The sequence below is a fragment of the Gorilla gorilla genome, chromosome 6, assembly GCF_029281585.2.
Source record: "Gorilla gorilla gorilla isolate KB3781 chromosome 6, NHGRI_mGorGor1-v2.1_pri, whole genome shotgun sequence".
In the NCBI taxonomy this organism is placed as follows: domain Eukaryota; kingdom Metazoa; phylum Chordata; class Mammalia; order Primates; family Hominidae; genus Gorilla; species Gorilla gorilla.
In genome coordinates, this window is record NC_073230.2 from 29,371,531 (window position 1) to 29,392,503 (window position 20,973).

Here is a 20,973-nt window from a genome sequence, read left to right on the forward strand (position 1 = left end):
TGAGCCACCGCGCCTGGCCCACACTTTTGATTTTTCTAACACAATGTTAGAGCCTTCAGCTTCCCTCTGAACATCAACCTCCTTCTGGTCTGGAATTGTAGTTCCACCTTATTTTAAGCCACATTATATGGTTGTTCTGTTTTGTTTGTGGTCAATCATTATTTTTAATATACTGTACTGATGTCTTTGCTCATCATTGCTTTTTTTGTATCTTGTTCTGGGCTTTTCTTTTTTTATCAGAGTATAAAATATAGAGCAGGGCTTGGAGGGTAGGGGGTGTAAATCATCTTGTGTTTCTGAAACTGTCCTCACTGCACTCTCCTTCTTGATTGATCGTTTACTTATACGTAGAATTATAGGATACAATTATTTTTCCTTCAGGACTTCGATGTTCTAACTCCACGGTTTTCTAGCATTGATTGTAGAGGGTGGATCTGGTCTTAAATATTTGCCATTCCTTCCCAAGTAAAGTTTTAAAATGTTTCTCTTTACCCTTGATGTTCAACAATTTTACTATTGTATTGAGGTATGGATTTTTAAAGTACTGTCATAAATGTGAGATTCCATCCATAGCTTTTATTCTGAAAAAGTCTTAGCACTTTTTTCTCTGAATATCGTATTCTCCTCATGTCTACATTTATCTGCCTGACCTCTTAACGTTTTCAGTGTGTCTCTCGGCTGTATACTTGTAGACTTCATCAGTTCTGGGTGATCTTCATTATATCTTCAACTGTCTCCAATCTGTTTCTTAATTATTTAGATTTCATTGTCCAGGTTGGGCGCAGTGGCTCATGCCCAGCACTTTGGGAGGGCAAGGCAGGAGGATCACTTGAGCCCAGGAGTTCGAAGCCAGCCTGGGCAACATGAGACCCTGTCTCTAAAAAACAATAATAATAAAATAAATAAAATAAAAATTAGCCAGGTGTGGTGGCATGCGACTGTAGTCCTAGCTACTCAAGGTGTAGAGGTGGTAGGATTGCTTGAGCCCAAGAGGTCAAGGGTGCAATGAGCCATGATCATGCCACTGCATTCTAGCCTGGGTGACAGAGCAAGACCCTGTCTCAAAAAATAAAGTATATTTCATCGTCCATAATTATCAGTTCCAGGTTTTTTATATTTTTGGAAGGGTGCCTAGCTTAGTTTTATAATTTCCTGTTTTTGTTTTTATGACTGTTATTCTCTTTTCCTGAGAAGTTTAAATATACTTACAAATAAGTATTTTCTTCAAGACTTCTCTATTTCCTGGGTTATAAACCTTCCTGTTTGTTGGATTTGCTGGTGGTTTTTCATGCCATATACTCTTCTGTCTATATCTGAATGACAGTTTGGCTAGTTATTAAAAAATAATAACACCCTCAGTTGGAGGCCTTTGTAGCCATCACTCTCCTCTTGTCAAATGCTGCCGTGGAGATGTCAAAAGCTAGCATAGTTCTTTTCCCTTTATAAATGGCTTCATGTTTTCCCCTGGCCATCCAGGGATTCTTTATTGTTCATATTCTTTATATTTTAGTATTGATTACTCTCTACCAAATTTTCTTGGAACATGATGTGCCCTTGATTGTATAGATTCAAAGGTATAATTTAGGAAAACTCAAATGTTCTAGAATTACACTTTTTTTTGAGAGATTCTCATTCTGTTGCCTGGGCTGGAGTGCAGTGACGTGATCGCAGCTCACTGCAACCTCTGCCTCTTGGGTTCAACCGATTCTCCTGCCTTCAGCCTCCCTAGTAGCTGGGATTACAGGCATGTGCCACCATGCCCGGCCAACTTTGTTATTTTTAGTAGAGATGGGGTTTCACCATGTTGGCCAGGCTGGTCTCAAACACCTGACCTCAAGTGATCCACCTGCCTCGGCCTCCCAAAGTGCTGGGATTACAGATGTGAGCCACCACGTCTGGCCTCATTTCAGCTTTCATTTTATTGCTTTCACTCTAACCCTTTACCTCTTTATTTCCATTTGTTTTTATTATTCTCCCTTACACTGTTTCACTTTTGCTTTCATTTCTATAATTGTATTTTCTACTTATTTGGGGTCTTCAAACTTAATTTCCTTACTATTTCCTACCTGATCCCTTCTAAGTCATGATCTTGTTTATATTAACAATCACTTGTTTTAGTTGTTACAAGTTGGCTGCAGTGTTTATCCTCATGATGGCAACATTTTGCGAGAAATGTCTTCCTGCCTTTGCTTTTCTTATTCGCCTTTTTCCTTTGTGTGGTGCCTATGCTGTTTCTTCTTCTTATCGTCGAGTATGCTTTTTCTGATCCAGCTATCTGGAAGAACTTAATATAGGTCCGGGCACAGAAATTTTCCTTGTGGTGACGTAAGTTTGAACGTGAGCATTCTGAGCCTTTTCTTCTTCACAGCCCAGAGTCAGGCAAGTATCTCAGGCAGACATTTTCTGCCATGTGGTTTGTCAGGGTGTTTCCTCATTCACCCCCACTTCCTTTGCATATCTGAAGCAGACAAGGTCCTAGAAAACTTCAGTGCTAGCCTTTCCTTCTAGAGAACTCTGGCTTTTACATTGAGGCTATGCTCTCTACTCCATTCTCCTGGTCCCCTTTAAGCAGCCTCTGAAACTGACAATTCAAGGTTTCACTTCTCTCTTAATTTTATCAAAGAGGTTCATCTGTCCCTAGCCTCTGTGAGCCAGCTTCCTTATAGGTCAACTGCAAATACTTCCTACCTTGCCCAATTGTGAGGAGCCGAGAAGAGAACATGTACGTAACAGCAGCGTTTCTCAACCCACCGGCATGCCATTCATGGCTGACTTGTTTTCCTTATTAACCTTTTTCCTCCCCACTTTCAGGCAGCTACTGCACGTGCTTAGACTGCCGTCACGTGCTCCACTGCCTCCGCACACGCTGTTCCCTCTGCTTATCAATCAGCTTTCCCGGCAACTCTGGTCTTGTAACCAATATCACAGCCTTGCCATCCCTGGTCCTCAGACACCCTGTCCATACCTCCAAGTTGGCGCTTGTCAGTCCAAGTCATAGGGTGATGACCTTTGTATAGTCACCACATAGCATGAAGAGGCTCTGATAAAAGCTGGTGCATAAATGGAAATGAGTTTTCCACATTCCTGAGTGTATCTTGCTCTAATGTAAACGCTACAGTCATCAAGTCTCCAATGGGAAACAAACTAGCCCTTTAAAGGGACAGTGCCCTGCAAATTGTCAGGGAAGGATTTTACCAGCTAGCAGTGGTATACTTCTCCTCCACCACGACCCTGCCCTAACCGCCCACAACAGAACATATTGGAAAATGGCTATTTTGCTGAACAGCAAGTTTTTCTTCCTACCTCCCATAAACCAGGTTCAATGACCTCCTCCTGCGATGCCGAGAACTCGATACTTGGACACAAGACCTTACCCTTCCGGCTGTCGTGTGGCTCTCCGGCTTCTTCAATCCTCAGTCCTTCTTAACTGGTAAGGGCTGAGGCAGTGCAGTCCCTGATGCACACAGGACCACAGCCTAACCAGAAGCCCTGCTTTGTTTACCTATGATGGCGTCTCCTTGCCCTGCTCACCAATCCTCAAGCAGCAGCCATTATAGAAAGGACCAGCAGCTATAGAGGAAACAGAGTCCTGGGCAGGCGAGTAGCAGCAGGAGGGAAAGGACCTCCTATAGCAGCAAGAGTAGCCAAGTGAGGTGGGGCACGGTGTGCTCTTATGAAACATTTTCTGGAAAGGGCCACATAGCTACTCTGCTACTGTAGTGCGAAAACCAGACAATCCACAAATGGCTGTGACTATTGCAATAAAACTAGTTACAGAAACAGCGAGCTTGTCCTGCAGGCCTTAGTTGGCCAACCCCCTGCTCCAGCGCAGCCACGTGCAAATGCCCAAGAACCTAAAACACCCTATGGGATTAAAGGATGCCTCAATTTACTGGGAGCTCCTGGGAACCTTACATGCAACACTTTTATCCTATTCAGTTTCTGTTATATTTCCAAAGCAATCATGCAGACGATGGCTCGAAAAAATGAGTGGCCACTGGATAAAACATGCTTGACTGTTGATGTTACCAAAAAAACAAAGGAAGATTATGGCCACCCACCAAGGGAAGGTGCATACCTCCACGGACTCTTCATGGAGGGTAAGACACCCCAAGGGGTAAGTAACTGGGGAACCTTTTCTTACTCAGGTTCGTCCTCTGCTTACTGTTTCTCAGCATCTCCTCACTCACACTGTAACCTTATGCTAGTCATTATCTCATTTCTTCCTCTTAAATAATTTAAGTGCTGGGGTGTGTGTCCACTGTGAACCAAACTGTAATATTTGGGGTGATGGCTATCACTTAAATTTTGCACATATATCTGGATGTTAATGCCACTGAATAACATTAGACTGAATTTACATTCTTTTTGCTTTTCAATATTTTCAATATAATCATTTCAATATAATCATTTTATAATCATTTTAAAATCTTTCTTCTATTGTTTAAAAACTGTCAGTAAATTTGCTCTAATATTTTACTACAAGACTTCTCCAAGCCTTGAAGATGCTACTGCATAGGGTGAATCTCTGAGAGGGGGTTAGACTATGCAATATTTTCCAAATTTATCTGGCCATGCATTTATTCCACAGGACACTTAGATGTTCCTTTTTCAGTTTAAAGCAAGTGCCACAAGTTCTGATGTAAATGAACAACTGGAATTTGGTGTAAAAGAATAAGGTGCGACAGGGAGGAAATGTGGTGAACTGGAGATTTTTAAAGGGAGGGCAGACTAGTTCAATGTATGTGAATTCTCTTAGAATCCCATTTCATAAAATCAGTAAAATCAGCTTACTTCCACAGGAAAGTTTAACCACTACGCATGGAAGGAAAGCAGTGCCTCTGCTGCAGGCAGGGTAACCTACCTTTGAAAGCACAGCCTGGCCAGCTCAGTAAAAATACCACTGACAAGCAAAAATATGACAAAACCAGAATGTTGAATGTTTATTGCATCAAACAACATGATCATCAGTAGCAACCTGCCACACAATTGCAACCGTTGTGTTTTTGCCATAGGCGCCCGCTGGGACACCCAATCAGGAACCATTGTTGAAGCCCGTCTCAAGGAGCTGGCATGCCCTATGCCGGTCATCTTTGCAAAAGCCACGCCTGTGGACAGACAAGAAACCAAACAGACCTACGAGTGCCCTGTGTATAGAACCAAACTGAGAGGCCCCAGCTACATCTGGACCTTCAGGCTGAAGAGCAAAGAGAAGACTGCAAAATGGGTTCTGGCCGGAGTGGCTCTGCTTCTAGAAGCGTAAGGTAACCCTGGCATTCCTCTAGCCTCCACTGGAGTGCAGTGAGGATTTTCTAGCATGTTGCTGCACTGTTCCCGTGCACATTATTCTATTATAACTTTTTAGTAACTCACACGTGCATTCTTTTTTCAACGCTATCCTTAGAGTGAAAGTCAGAAAAAAATACTAGAAACTTACTCAGGGCTGAGCATGATGGCTCACACCTGTAATCCCAATCCCAGCACTTTGGGAGGCCAAGGCAGGCAGGTCAGGAGATCGATACCATCCCGGCTAACACGGCAAAACTCCATCTCTACTAGAACTACAAAAAATTAGCCGGGCGTGGTGGCACACGACTGTAATCCCAGTTAGGAGGTAGGAGAATCGCTTGTGAACCCAGGAGGCAAAGGTTGCACCACCTCAGTCCAGCCTGGGCAACAGAATAAAGTACATCATATGACATCATATGTGAACATGCAAAAGCAATGCAGCCGGAAAGAACGGAGATTTTAATTTTTAACAACAAATTAAATTAAAAATTATTAGCCCTTAAACGCTTTCAAAATATAAAAGCAGCAGGCCCCAGGTGAGTCCTGAGGCTAGCACTCTGTAAGGCCTCCAGTGTCTACAATGTTGACGGTCCCCTTTTGTTCAGTCAAGTTTTAATAAAAGTAAAACTGTTCTACAGTTAATTGCACTTTGTTCAGTGTAAATTTCCAATGACCAAGAGCAGGTTAAATGATGTGTGTGGTCTATTAAACTGTGGTCACTCGTGCTAAGGCAAACTTGGCCTGGAGTTACTGTTTGGGAAGCCAAAGACAGATCAACGCAGGAGCTGATCATACAATGTTTTCTCTTGATCATACAATGTTTTCTCTCTAACTTACTTACCTGAACTTTAACCCCACCCCATTTAATAACTGGCAGATATTTTTAACAAAGTTCAGCATACAAACAGGTCTGTGCATACATCTAAAATATAGATTCCTCTGCTCTGCTGTCTTCCTGAGAAATCTTTGTAAGCATATAAACAATCTTTAACAAAAAATAGTAATTTCTACAAAGAATTTCTGTATAAAAACACAACTGTAAAAAATCTTAGGCACCAATGGTATGCATGTCTTGTTGGAGTACTCTATGGTGAGGTGGCTGGTTCTGTTTTCCTCTTAATTGTCTTCTACCAGCTCCTTTTGTAAGCTGGGAAAAAGATAAGAAGTATTTGGTAAGTAGTACAAATACACAAACAGCATTCTAGGCTTGAGAGATTCCACAATCATCTAAGAGTACAAAGCCAGAACCCAGATCTCCTGACACTCGAAATCCTGACAATTTATGCATCAATATCCATATACCCTCTGGTGTAGTACGCCCCCAGCATGACTTGCCTCACTCCCACATTCCAGAACCACACAATTCAGAGTTTATTACATAAATGAAACTTGTAGCTCACATTCTGTCCTCTTGCCCTGAACTCTCTCTCTCTGCACTAGGATTATGGCTGCCTCTTCATAGTCTGTGTCTTTCCCCTCAGCCTGCCTTGTTTGTTCCTTCCATTTCTGTCATACACCTCAAGGAGAAATTTTGGTTAAAGGCAACGTGGAGTTGAAAAATCTAGCAAAGGAGAATATTCCCTAGGAAAATATCAGGCTGAGCTTTTCCAATGCAAACAGATACAGAATGGATGGTACTCATGGTTTATATAAGTCACACGGGAAGGCAACAACTACTTGCCAAGAGGGTCTTCTGTGCTCAGCCTCAGGATTTCAAGCTGTTTTGTAAGCTGCTAGAGACTTACTTACCTCTCCAGATATTCCTTAACATTGTCATAACCATAAAACTTGGCCAGATGAATGAGGATTCCTGTGGCACAGCGGCCGTCACGCTTCCGACAGTAGCTGCAATTGCAGATCCCACGACAGGGGGGACACACCCAATCCTAACAGAGAGATGAGAGCAGACACTTCGCTCATTATCTACAGGCTCTGGCAAGAACTGGGATTCGGATCCAGAATGGCTCAGCTGGCCTCTCCTTCAACCTTTAATCACATGGCATCTTTCAGTCTACATCCCAACGTCCCAGGGGGCTCCTCACAAGGCAGGAAGGCTGAATCACCCCACGTCACATGCAAACACTGAAAAATGACACCTTTTAGGGCTCCTTGCTTAAAAATTATGGAGATTTTCACAAGCATTTGGCCAAGCACAGGGCCCTGTGTGAGCATGCAGGTCACAGGCCCAGGATGTCAGCCCTGGTTTGGTTTAGGAGCACAAGGTTTCCAAAATATCAGGGTATGAATTTCAGCCCTTTCAATGTGTGCTTATTGTTGAATGACTAACCTGAGCAGCAGTTTGTTTGTCTGTCAATTGAGGACGATATATTTACCCCATGACTGCTGCCTAAGAGGTCACACTTGGGAGCAGGACTGCCCCAGGCTCAAGGTCGTGCCTACTCACCATGATACTATGTCTCATTTTACCGAGGGAGCTGAGAGAGGTTATACACCTATTTCATGGGATTTGCCAGGCACACAGACAGCACTCTATACTGCAATCTCCACCTCCCTCTCAGCCTGGCCCAGGAAAAACAAATCAGAGGGAAATCACTTTGCTGAAGGACAGGTACAGGGATTACTTGTATAAAACTAGAGGACTGTAAGCAAGTTTTGCTCTGACAATGGAAAATCTAACATTAATTCTTCTATTCACTGGTCAGCTTGCTCTCCTTCCAGAAGGAATCCCTATTTTTCATTTTCCCTGGAGCCTTAAGATACAAATGGAAGGGAAAAACCAGAGTTCTGGAGCTCCCAGTTCCCAGTGAGAACCCAGGAGGCCCATCTGTAGCTTGCTTCCTTCACCAATACAATTTACAACAAATGCAAACACTGCTCCTACCGGGTCCAGCAATGCCGATCTGACATCCTCCCCATAGCGGTTCCGCAGGCATGGTCCACAGAACTGTCCTCGCACACCACAGCAACCCTGGTTCCGACACACTGTCTTGGTGTCAATGGTCTTTTGTCGACACTGATGGCACGTGTTACCCTACAGGGGGAAGGCAGTGAGCAGGTGAACACAGAGATATGCTGATGCCCAATGAGGCCAGATGCCATCATGTGCATTTCCAAGTATATGAAGAAATACCCCTGTCTCCTCGAATCAAGCAGGACTGTTTTCCTAAGAACCACAGCATTGTCTCTAGACCGGGGTCCCCAGCCCCCAGGCTAGAACCAGTCTGTAGCCTGTTTGGAACCGGGCTGCACAGCAGGAAGTGAGCAGCGGACGGGCGAGCATTACCGCCTGAGCTCTGCCTCCTGTCAGATCAGCAGCAGCATTAGATTCTCATAGGAGCACAAACCAAACCCTCTATTGTGAATTGCACATGTGAGGGATCTAGGTTGTGCACCCTTTATGAGAATCTAATGCCCGATGATCTGAGGTGGAACAGTTTCATCCTGAAACCATCCCCTTCCTGCCCCCCAAATCCATGGAAAAATTGTCTTTCACAAAACCAGTCCCTGGTGCCAAAAAGGTTGGGGACCACTGCTCTAGAATGTAACCATCACAGGTCTGTGGCCAGAGAAGCATATTAGGTCAGATGAGGCTGAGCAGAGACCCAGAAGGAATGAAATGATCAGGCTGTCAGGAAGAGAGACCAGAGAAAAGCTTGAGGCAGGGGTGGCAGAGCCCCTGAAAGGTGACAGCTGACTGAGGGGCAATGAGCCTTGGGTGGCATCACCTCGGCCCCAGCCTAGCTCTGCAGACCTGGATATCTTCAATGTGAGATCTATTTTTTTTTAAATATTGGCAACTATATTTAAAACTTGACAGTGTCCCGTTACATATCCAGAAAAACACAAAAATGCAGAACGCAAAGCCTCCCTCTAAATCACCATTTAGAAGAAATTTAACCCATTTCCTACCAAAGATATTCTGCCAAACTTTATTTTCTATGGTTATATTACCCCCCAAATATACTTTTTTCAATATTTAGAACATAAAACTATATACTTAAACCATAACAGTTACATATAAAAATCCCTTTTAAACTATACCGTTCCCTTCCCCCAGATTCTACGCATCCCTAAGACAGACCACTGTCCAGATGGGAATTACTGCACTAGGCTGCCTCCCCTTTCCCAGGTACAGCTGACCTTTGACCCTCCAATTCAGAGCCTGGCTCTGAGCCCTTGGTGAGATGGCATAAGCCCTGATAGAGTTTAAAAACAAGTGAGATTTCAATACCAATGCCTTAGACTCCCAATAAGAATGACAATCATGCAAATTACTCATAATATATACTTTACCAGAACTTTATCATAGATTTTATCTCGAACAGTTATGGCAACATTTTCTAAGTCCTCTTCGGTGATATCCTCCACTGGCCGAAAAGAAGATATACGGTGACGTCGTCTGTACTCCCGGCATTTCCCCTGAACAATGAACACAAGCAGAACATGGATGAGATGTGTTGAGCAGTTATAAAAAAATTATAAATATTTTAAACTCTCAAAGATCTAGCACCATTAATGTTAACCCCGTCCCTCTTCTATTTCCCTGCAGCCATTTAGTTATTTACGGAGCTCCTGCCACCTGCCAAGCTTCCTTCTCAGCAAGGCGATACAATCATAAAGGAGGAACTCAAGGTTTTTGGTTCTTTGCTGTAAACTCTGTGGAGAGGTGAACCACACTGAACAGCCAAACCCACAAATGGGTCCACAGTTGCTCCCTCCAAACTGAAAGCGCTTGAAACGCCTCATGCCTAAAACAGAAAGGCAAGGAGGAATCACTGCACTTTTCCACAAAGTGGACACCACAAAGCTGACTGGAGCTGTGGACAGGCTTTTATTGCCTGCAGCAGAGATTAAAGCAGGGTCCTAACAAATGAGCTGCTTCTCAGCTCGGCTTGGATAAAAGACTCTCTCTGTGACCTCCAGCTTAGACCAGCGCTGCTTCTCAAAATGTGATCTCAGGAGCAATGGCATCACCTGGGAAGCAGAGAGAAATGCAAGTTCTCAGCTGCCGCAGACCCACGGGGTCAGAACCAGCCCTGGGGTGACAGTGATGTGCGTTCACGTTTGGAGGAGTGGTAGCTCAGACAAAAACTAATTCATGTATTAGTCAGAAAATACCCCACTAATTGTCTTCCTTCTTCGGAAGCTGTAAAACTCTTCTGCAAATTTAGCGGCTGAGACAGTGAAGTTCTCTAGAGCAAACTTCTCAGGAGGCCGTGCACTCCGGGTTGGGTTCATGCGCCGCGTGATCTGTCCCTCCGAGAAGGCCCGCCTCACTGTTTTCTTTCTCTGAAATCAAGAGCACAGAGACAATTGGGGACTCTCTCGAATAAAAGCCGTCTGGTGGCTGATCACCATATATCAGTATTGGTATAATTATAAGGAGTTCTACTTACAGAAGCTGAGGTTGGGGTTCGTACTGGGAAGAAATCTGGCATCGAGTTCAATTCCGCCAATAACTGGGCAAGCTGAAGTTCAGAACAAAAGAAAGAATCTTACAAAAATAGTGCTCGAGGTTTAGGTCATCCAACACCTATCTCAAGTCTTCCATTTTGCTACCATAAGAAACCTAACTTGAATAGTTTATATAACACACAACAGTTATACTTTTAACCTCACATGTAAAGATTGTATCTCCAGACCTGAGATGCTGATGTCATCATTCATATGAATGAACACTAGCCTATTCCTTACATATAAGGACAACACAACACTATGAAAACAGTCCTGGAATGATGAAGACCTGGAGCATGAGGTTCCGATCTCGACTCGGAGGCTAATCCAAGGCGGTGTGACCCTGGGACAATTCATTTTGCACACGTGAGTCTCAAGTTTCAGGATGTTCAAAAAAGAAAAAGCTCAACTAGATTATTTCGATGGTTATTTAGAGCTCCAAAAGTCTGATTCTTTAAATAGATTAATTTCTCATCAATCAAAGTAATTTATGAAGATATTCCTACATGAACTAATAATACCAAATAATAGGCATTAATATGCCAGAGAATTTAATTAGGATTCGTTTTAGTTTATACAATTATATGAGTGCCACCAAAAAAATCATAAAGAAAATAGCTTATTTTAAAGATGCAGATGGATACAGTGCTGAAAATTTCCCTTAGCTAAGTAAAAACGTTTCTTAGGATAAAAATAACCCGAAAGTAGGCATTCCATTTTTGTAAGTAATTTATATTAGACATATAAGCTTGCATATACAGTATCACTGCATCATTCTTTTTTTAAAAGGAAAAGATTAAAAAATTACCAAAATGCTAAAAGTGATGTGGTAGAACTATTTTAAAAAAACTGTAGATAAACAATTATGAAGCAAACAATGATTCTCTACAATGATCAGGTTAACAGTAATTGATTACATACAGAAAAACCAAATATATGTAACAAAGATTTCACCTGGTTCCATTCATTTTTCTAATGAAGACATTGTAGAGTGAATTAACACTGTTGAGGTTGTTTTAATTCCTAGACCTCTTCCATTCCTTCAGAAGTCTCAGAACCAGTGCTGGTCACCATAGAAGAGTGGTTCTGTGGTGAAAAACTACCTGCCCAACCTGCTCCTTGCAACTCCTCAGTGGACTTGGTGACATCCCACTTCCCCTGCTTTACTCTGCTGGGAACGGGCCAGTTGTTCAGCCCCTCTCATCCCCAACACAACTATATACTTAGAACTTAGCTTGGTCAACAGTAAGCAGCATTATGGCACCATGTAGGGGCTAAAAATGGTGCTGGGAAATCTCTTTCTGTTCCCAAACCAGAGCTGATCATGTAATAGTTGCTTTGGGTTCTGGAAAAGTAAAAGGATACACAATACCCAGAGTATATTTTCTTGACAGAAGCCAAAGCAACAGCAGCAGCTATAGGAGCAAAGTGGTTCTGGGAGCCCAGCAACTGCTGCCAGAGCCTGGTGCCAACTCCCAGGACGCCCTCCGTGAAGCCTCACCATGGCTTTGTTCTCCTTGATGTTCATGGTCCTTTTCAGCAAAGCATCTGTCTCCTGGCTCTCATCCCGAGAGTCATCCTCAGACTCAGAGGTAGAATCTTCCCTTTGTATCACCTGTCTACAGCCTTTCTTTCTTCCAAGAATTGTTTTTTTCTCATTCTGTAAGCGTGAGCTAGAAAACAACTGCTCGGAAGAACTGTTTTTATCTGGTTTGTTGGCCAGCTTCTTGGTGGGGAACTGAAAGGCTACTCGAAGACCAATACTACTTCTTCTAGACCTGCTTCTTCTAGGGGTAGCCTTATCTTCATCTTCCTCTTCCTCGCTCACCAAAGATGCTTTGCCATCATCACTCAAATCTGACTCCACGACCTAATAAAATAAGAGCAAGAAAAAGCACAAAGACACTGTTACAGACCCACAAAAAAGACATGCATTTAAAACAACTGACAGCATATGAGAAAAAACATGAAAAATGAAAAGCTTCCCCTTCATATTATGAGTTCCCTCTGAATTTCCTTTAAATGTGCAAGAAATTGGTTGATGAATAAAATCAGAGAGCAGGCAACCTACTACTGAACTGTGCACCATCATACCCATGACAGAAATGGGTTCCATTCAGAGCATGAGGGCTGTAAGCAAAACACTGACAGGGTGGGTTCCTCCACCGTGGGACAACCAGGGAGCACCAGCAAGAGGAGAGACAGTCACAGAAAAGGAGAGACAGCAGCATGACAGATGTGATCTTCAGACAGGAAAGGATGCAATGGGGGAAAAATGCTGACTGGTCTCCTCTAAATAGCAGGAACCAGACTCCTGAGTAACAGGGCGGGAGAGCTGACTGCACCTCAGGGCAGTGACCCAGGACAGGCAGATGACCTGCCACTGCGTCCTCAGTCAAGGGGCACCTTTCCCTTCTCTGGAACTCTCAGAGCCATGAGGTGAAACCAGGTCAGAAAACTCTACAGGTTGTAGCAAAACACCACTCAGTCAACTCAAGAAATCCTCACCCGACATTTTCTAATTCCACATGGCAGAGGTCTCCAGCATTCAAACATTGCTCCGTTTTACAAGTGAGAACACAGTAAATATGGAAGGCAGTAACAGGGATACATCACCTAGGTGACAGCTTGCATGTGACGGGACTCTTAGCAGTGGTACAGAGACAGGTTTAAGTATGTAAGATCTAGGACGTCTTCTGGGCATCCTTCCATGACCACAAGAAGGGTCCATTGGGAACCATTATCTGGGAATTCTGAAAATCTACCAAGAACATGGAATGGCACCAATATGGACCCAGGATCAGTTCAGGGACTCTGCTTCCTCCCCAGTGACCACCATCAACCCCAAACTCTCGTTGGACTAAAGTTAGAAATAAGACACAGGGAGAAAAAAAAAAAAAACGCACATAACTGCCAACCCTGGTATATCCACACCAAGCCAAGTGAGGAGTAAGACTATATGGCACTGATTTATCTATTTTTTTAATACCCTCAACTTCCCATATTAATAGCTTCAGAATTTAAAATGGTGTACTGCAAAGGAACCCAATTTTAGGGGACATTGTCAGGGAAGAACTTCAGTTTTGATCCATTTATCTACCATCCTCATCATCTACAGGCCTCTCTTTACCAGATGTGGAACAGCTCACTACAGAGGCCTGAAGGAAGGAAAGAACAAATGGTACACAGCAGCCCAGAATCAGACCCAAGAGAAGAGCACAAGTGTAGTACGTGGATGTGGCTATTTCGCATCCGGCCAGCAGACCCCTGGAAACCAAGTTACAGCAATGTCCCATTATCAAGAAAGATAGGTTCGCCAGTTCCCACAGGGGTGGGCAGGAGGCTGGGCTGGGAGGCAACAATGCTTTTCTTCTCACTGGATTCTAAAATAAAATTTGCAAGGGCCTGTGCTGAACTGTAAGCTATATCACGATCTATGTAACACATCACACCATCCACAGACTTGGGGGCAGGTGGGAGGGAAGACTTCTGGAGTAATTCACTTTCTCTCACTAGAAACGCAAATGCTTCGAATAACCAGACATCACTTCACTAAAGAACAGAAAATAAGTACATCGCTAACTGATGATGCCCATTAGGGTTTTAGAAGGATCTTAATATCGTGCTGGCAAGAAGCTAGGGACTTGCTGGCCAGAACTGATGGAACTGCCACACAAACAGCTTCTGCAAAGAAAGCCAAAGGAGACCTGGGGCCTCCAGGCTGGCACAGCTCTATGTGGCTACTCATAGCAAAAAATCACTATCAAACGAAGCAGCTTACCATGCGGGCTTTTATGCTCTACATTCTCTCCTAGGACAAGTGAGGGACACGGCAGGCTAGCAGTCACGGCTTATTTATATGTCTACACAGTCTCTGCCAAAAGTTAGTCTTTAGCAGCTTCTGGCTGTGAAGAGGCTTAAACTCTACGTTCCATCTTCATACTGAAGAAGATAGTAGCATGTTTATTTTTTGCATAAATGTATGCTATTTTTAGCAGAAACCATTTCTGCACTTAAATCCGAAGGCTGTGCCTTAAAGTTACCTTCAGATTCAAACACGAGTGGGCAGTAAACTAGCCTAACTGTGCAGGATAAAACAAACAACTAACTAACAAGTCTGTTCATAGGAAGTGCTGAGAGTAGACTTCCCTCCAGAATCCAGGCAGGCCTGGGGCATCTTTAACACTAAAAAGCATGACAAATCCAAATCCACAATGCATGGGCAACACCAAGTTTGTACCACAGCTAAATTTTTGCCAAATTAACTTCAAACCAAAAACTGTCACTTCACACACAGTAAGAAAGTATCTCAAGAAAGTTGTCACTCTAAGATAAACTTTTAGATAAAAGAGGTTTAAGAAACTCTTGAGATAAAAAAAAAAAAAAAAAAAATTTTTTTTGAGATGGAGTCTCACTCTGTCATCCAGGCTGGAGTGCAGTGGCTCAATCTCAGCTCACTGCAACCTCTGCCTCCCGGCTTCCAGAAATCCTCCTGCCTCCGCCTCCCGAGTAGCTTGGATTACAGGTGCCCGCCACCACGCCCGGCTAATTTTTGTCTTTTGAGGAGAGATGGGGTTTCACCATATCGGTCAGGCTGGTCTTGAACTCCTGACCTCAGGTCCACCCGCCTCGGCCTCCCAAAGTGCTGGGATTACAGGTATGAGCCACTGTGCCTGGCCAAGAGAGATAAATTCTTTGAGAAGGACAATAAAGGACGCCTGGGACACATCCCCAAAAACCCCCTAGGCACGAGGAGAAGATGAATGGATTTTCTCTAAGAGAATAATGGACTGGTGGACCAGGGATTAGCCTTCCAAGAGCAATTTTTTTAGGTTATGTTAATTGCTTGTAAGATAAATATGTAAGAAAAATCTTTTCACTTGTGAAGTGACTTCTTACAAGTAAAACTCTTTCAGAAACAGGATTAAAAATGTTACCACCCACATCCCTTCCTGTCGTAATTATTACCATTACTTCTGGGTTAGTCTTTCCATTCAGATCACTCTGCGTAAATCCTGCAAAATCCTCAGTCTCTGAGTCAGTGTCCTCTATAAAAATTCTTCTTAGCTCTTCTGTGAAGTATTTGGAATGAAAGCGCACATCCTGCTAAATTAAAGACACGCGTACATCAGAGACGGAAAGTAGAATAGAGGTTACCAGGGAAGGGTAGAATGAGGAGCTACTGAACGGGAACAGAGTTTCTGATGGAGATGACGAAAATGGATGGACAACAATGTGAATGTACTTAATGCACTGAACTGTACACATCAAAAACAGCTGAAATGATATACTTCATGTTATGTGTATTTTACCACAAAAAAAAAAAAAAACACTGGCCAGGTACAGTGGCTCACCCTGTAATCCCAGCACTTTGGGAGACCGAGGCAGGCAGATCACTTGAACTCAGGAGTTCAAGACCAGCCTGAGCAATGTAGTGAGACCTCATCTCTGCAAAAAATACAAAAATTAGCTGGGTCTGGTGGCATGTACCTGTAGTCCCAGCTACTTGGGAGGCTAAGGTGGGAGGATTACCCAACCCTGGGAGGTCGAGGCTGCAGTGAGCTGCACACCAATGTACTCCAGCCTGCGTTGCAGCCAAGATCACACCATTGCACTCCAGCCTGGTGACAGAGTGAGACCCTCTCTCAAAAAAACCCGCATACGTACACATATATATTACATATATACACATTTTCTAAAGCTTACAAAATTCAGACCTACAAGTCAGACAATTTTTAAAAATTGGGTGTAGTCTCAATCAGCTTCTAATGTGACTGGTAAGTGCTCATGGAATTCAGCTTCTCCTGCCAAAGCTGGCAACCAGACACGTCTGCTTTCACATAGAACCAAAACACATGGAAAGAAGATATGAGGAGAAAACCTGGCTCCCTCCCACGTGTTGGCTTCCCTTTCCAACAGCCTTTCAAAGCCGGAGTCTCCTCCAAGTGGGTGAGCATGCCTCCCATTCACCAACAGCGAGCTTCTCTGTAGGAAAAGGCTGGGGCCTCTCTCAGCCCCCACTGCCCACTACCAGAGAGCCTAGACTTGCTCCATGAGCAGACACCACGGGGGCCTGATGGAAAGCTCATCCAAGGTCACCCCCAGGAATTTCTCTCGTGCAGGAGGTGAGAGGTGAACAACCATGGCTAGGTGGCAAGTGAGCAGAAGGAAAGATGCAATGTGACTCTTTAAGAAAAGGCATTTTCTAATACTTTTTCTTTTGAAATAGTGCAAAGATGGAAACCCAACTCTCTTAACAGCATACTTGAAAGAAAGAGGAAATAACAAACTGCAGGCCAAAGGGAGACCCACGAGACCAGCCCCCTGCAAGCCCGCCACGCCTCATCAGGACTAGAGTCTGTCCCCAGTTTCCTCTGACGTCTCTTCCCCCCATCTCTGATAGAGCAATGACCCCTTGTAACACCACACTTGGCTGGGAATCTGTATCTACCCCACTGCCTTTCCCCGCCTTTAATTATATACTTCTTTGAGCTCATATATCTCTGGGGAAAGATAGATATAATAGACAAGTGGAAAAACTTACAGGGGCACACAGAAAGAAATGCCTACATCTAGCATTCTGTAAGCTTAAAAATGTCTCCTATGAATTATTATGGGTAATTGGAGTGAGTTTGCCCAGAGCTAAATTACTTTGTTCCTTTGTTGATAGCTGTAGTGCAGCTGCTTGAAAAAAAAAAATTGCACACACAAAAGGGAAGTTTCTTTAAAGTGAAATTCAAATCGTGTTTAAGGGAGACCAGAGTTAGCATACACATACTGTGTGCAAGTTCATGCAGCTTCTCTCTATTGGTTAAAATGGATCATGAGCGTGAGGGGTCAGGGTAGAGAAGCAGCCAGGGCTTGATTATTAAGGAAGAATGGTACACAGCTGCTGCTAAGGAAACCCATCATGCACCTGAGGCCTCTCAGTGCAAGAAACATCTGGCTCACAGAGCCTTGGGCCAGCCCCTGCAGGCTAATTTAGAGCGGTATTTCTGTGTGCAAATTTCATCAACTACCTAAAGCCCCTGCCTAGGGCCTGAAGGGAACAGGGCAAGCCTTGAAGCTGTGAGTTCCCATCTTCCAGTTTTTCTGGCTATTTTGATCCTGTGTGCTGGCCTCCCAGGGCAATGGGCATCTTGGGAGAGATTACCATCTTTGATGGTCAGTCCTGATAGAGAAAAAAAACTTACCATTGTCCTGAACTGAGGCCTATGCTTTAGTTTCCTTACTCCAAAGTGTGTAAGTACTGTTTTCCACGTGGGTCTGTATGATGCCAATCTCCACTCCACACTGCTCCACTGCATTCTGAGTTAGAAACCCTTGCACTGCTGATTGCTCTCTGGCACTGGTTCATTCATCTTCAAAATCAATACTGGGTGCTATGCTATAGGCCTTGGTCATCTACCATGATCAGGACCATAAGCAAATAACACATCAGAGGAGAAGCTAACATAGGTGGATAAACTTATTTTGAAGTCCATGTGACATGGAAGAAGCAGACCAGAGAGCAATGGCCTGTTGAACCAGACAGCCAGACAAGCACCCCATTTCAACTGCACCCAGCAAACAACACCCCCCGTGCTCACTGTATACAGTCAGGTGGGGTGTTGGATGCTTGAAATCAGAGGAAAGGAACAATACATGAGGACGAAAAGTCAGAGCCAGGGAAGCTAGAAAGCACCATTCAAGTATGAGGTCTCCCCTTCTTAAGGAGTTTATAATCTAACAGGGAGGCAGACAGGTCCACAAGTAACCCTGGTGAGGGTCAGTGCTCTAAGGGATACAAAGCAATATGGCACACGGAGGGAAAGAAAATCCAGTAAGACTTCGTGGAAGAAGTAGCGTAACTGGATGTGAGCCACGGTAGAGGCTAGAAAAATGGTGAGAGCACAGATAGGCAGGAACAGCATGGACCAGTGGGCAGAAAGGGCAGAACAGTGGATAATGAGAGTGTCAGTTCAGTTCCTGTGCCCTGCAGCATAGCAGGTAGGAAAGAGACCCAGGGGGGATAAGAGGCTGAGAAGTGGTGGCCCTGGATTTGGAACATCCCAGCGTGGTACTTCCCAGATGTGGGGCCTTGGGCAAGTCATTACACCTTCCTGAACGTCAGTTTCATCACTTGCAAAACTGCAGCTTCCCACGGAGGTCTGTGGATTAAATGCAGTATCTGTATGAAAAGCAGTTGGCACACTGTCCTCCCCGGGGAGAACACACCTGACTACAAAAGTAGTCATCATAGCAGCAGAAGCAGCTGTTCTGTTTCTTAATGCCCGGTGCCTGCCGGGCTCTGTGCTCGGCCCTTTAGACATGTTCTGCCCTGCTCAAATGCTCCTCAAGGCAGATCCAACAGGCTCTGCTCTCCCCACCGCCTGACTGTGCTCAGATGGAGGGCTAAGGGAGGAGCTGACCGGAGGTCAATCCTATAACAGATCCTAGTAGGAAGGGATGAGCATTCGGGTAAGACCTACGAGGGCTACGGCAGCTGCAGAGGGAAGGGAAGGATGGACACCAGGAACACAGCAGAAGTTTCATCAACTCCTGGACGGGAGTCAAGGAGATGGAAGAGGGGAGGGAAGGCCAAGAACAAAAGATGGAAATCAAGATGGGGAAAGGGGGAAGCCAGAAAGACAACCAAGGGAAGGAGAAGTGAGTTTCAGATCTCCCTTAGCAACCAGGACCAGTCCAACTGGTAGTCAGAAACCACCTGGGGCTGGAGAGAGAAGACAAGCTCCACAAAAGAATACAGTAACAGCTCAAAGCAGGACAACAGACAAGATCACTGAGTGAGAAGACTGAAGACAAAACCTTAGAGAACATCTGCATTTAGGGACAGGAACAGGGAAAACAAGTGACAGTAACAAAAAGCAGGCCAGGTACAGTGGCTCACGCCTGTAATTCCAGCACTTTCGGAGGCCAAGGCGGGCAGATCACCTGAGGTCGGGAGTTTGAGACCAGCCTGGCCAATATGGCAAAACCCCATCACTACTAAAAAAAAAATAAAAAATAAAAATAAAAATAAACACACACACAAAAATTAGCCAGGCGTGGTGGTGGGAGCCTGTAATCCCAGCTACTCAGGAGGCTGAGGCTGGGAAAATTGCTTGAACCCGGGAGGCAGAAGTTGCAGTGAGCCGAGATCATGCCACTGCACTCCAGCCTGGGTGACACAGCGATACTCCATCTTGGAAAGAAAGAAAATAATAATAACAAAGAGCAAAAGGTGTAACAGAGAGGAAGAAACCCAGGTGGTTAGAAGGAGGTCTACTGGTGGGGTCAACTGCTGTGGAGATGCCAAATGAGATGAGGACGGCAGAGACCAGGGAGCCCCCAGAGATCTCAGAAAGCACAGCTCCCACCAGGCCAGAACTTATAGTGGCCCACGTAATTAAGCAAGCACTTCACTTACATATAATTAACTGCTTCCCTTCCTGTACTTGCCCAGTGGAAGCAAAGTGGGTTTAATTTGCTGCCTTTTTGGAGAGGCCATGGTCAAGGCAGAATGAGGAATTTTGAGTGCCACAATGAACTCAGAAGAAAATGCCACTGAAGGGTAGAGATTTTGATTGGCCATTCTACTACTAGGACACAATGTGAACCTCCAGGAATCTACCTGTCAGAGAACTCTAACTTGTGAGTGCTAGAGATCAAAGTAATTAACGCAAGAATAAGGCTCTCCCCAGCAATTCCAAGAGGACGTGCCAACAGAATTGCACCACAGGACCACAGGGGTGCAATTGTCTCCCCGTAACCATGCAATCCCTCATGCCTCGCCGCAGCCTCGCCTCTGTGGGAAGACCCTGAACACAGCCTCACCACAGGTTACAGCCCCAAGGCAGCCAAGAAAATGCACTTGATCATGTGAGGTCCCTTTATTTAAAAAAAAAAAAAAAAAAAAAAAAAAAGAATTATGGTACAGGGAAGGATTAACACAGCAAAGTGAACGAGGTTCTCTCACCAGTTTTTTAAAACAGGAAGACATAGACATAATGTTTCTAAAATAAAATGCTAGACAATGAACTGATATCACCAATCTCACACCATGTTCAAATAAAAGAACATCCAAACCAAGATTCAGGCCTCCAGATGAACACATCTGCTTGAAAGGAATCATCCATACCTGTTTCCCTGACTCTAGTGAGTCAAAACTATCGCAGCTCTCCTCTGACGAGAGGGTTTCCATGGGAACATCATCTCGGAAGCCAACAAACTCTTCATCATCACTGGGGGCGTTAAAGATGTCAGCCACTTCTTTAGGGATCTGTTTTG

General features: G+C 44.3%; 2 protein-coding genes across 7 annotated transcripts in view; one reads left to right on the forward strand and one right to left on the reverse strand.

Annotated features, from left to right (window-relative positions):
• Nucleotides 1-6,056, forward strand: part of DNAH11 (dynein axonemal heavy chain 11) — a 359,011-nt gene extending 352,955 nt beyond the window's left edge. The window contains exons 80-82 of the mRNA XM_055347302.2: nucleotides 3,318-3,430; nucleotides 3,960-4,100; nucleotides 5,016-6,056. Of these exons, the coding sequence (XP_055203277.1) occupies nucleotides 3,318-3,430; nucleotides 3,960-4,100; nucleotides 5,016-5,263 (502 nt within the window). The 3' untranslated portion in view covers nucleotides 5,264-6,056. The remainder of the gene's footprint in view (nucleotides 1-3,317; nucleotides 3,431-3,959; nucleotides 4,101-5,015) is intronic.
• Nucleotides 4,918-20,973, reverse strand: part of CDCA7L (cell division cycle associated 7 like) — a 45,841-nt gene continuing 29,785 nt past the window's right edge. For 2 of the 6 annotated variants that reach the window (XM_019031562.3, XM_063708400.1), the window contains exons 2-10: nucleotides 20,825-20,965; nucleotides 15,673-15,810; nucleotides 12,206-12,574; nucleotides 10,647-10,718; nucleotides 10,369-10,539; nucleotides 9,544-9,669; nucleotides 8,132-8,281; nucleotides 7,039-7,175; nucleotides 4,918-6,436 (exon numbers count right to left, since the gene is read on the reverse strand). In XM_019031562.3, the coding sequence (XP_018887107.1) occupies nucleotides 6,406-6,436; nucleotides 7,039-7,175; nucleotides 8,132-8,281; nucleotides 9,544-9,669; nucleotides 10,369-10,539; nucleotides 10,647-10,718; nucleotides 12,206-12,574; nucleotides 15,673-15,810; nucleotides 20,825-20,965 (1,335 nt within the window). In that variant the 3' untranslated portion in view covers nucleotides 4,918-6,405. The remainder of the gene's footprint in view (nucleotides 6,437-7,038; nucleotides 7,176-8,131; nucleotides 8,282-9,543; nucleotides 9,670-10,368; nucleotides 10,540-10,646; nucleotides 10,719-12,205; nucleotides 12,575-15,672; nucleotides 15,811-20,824; nucleotides 20,966-20,973) is intronic. The other 4 variants (XM_019031564.3, XM_063708399.1, XM_019031567.3 and 1 more) reach the window with 2 other exon arrangements.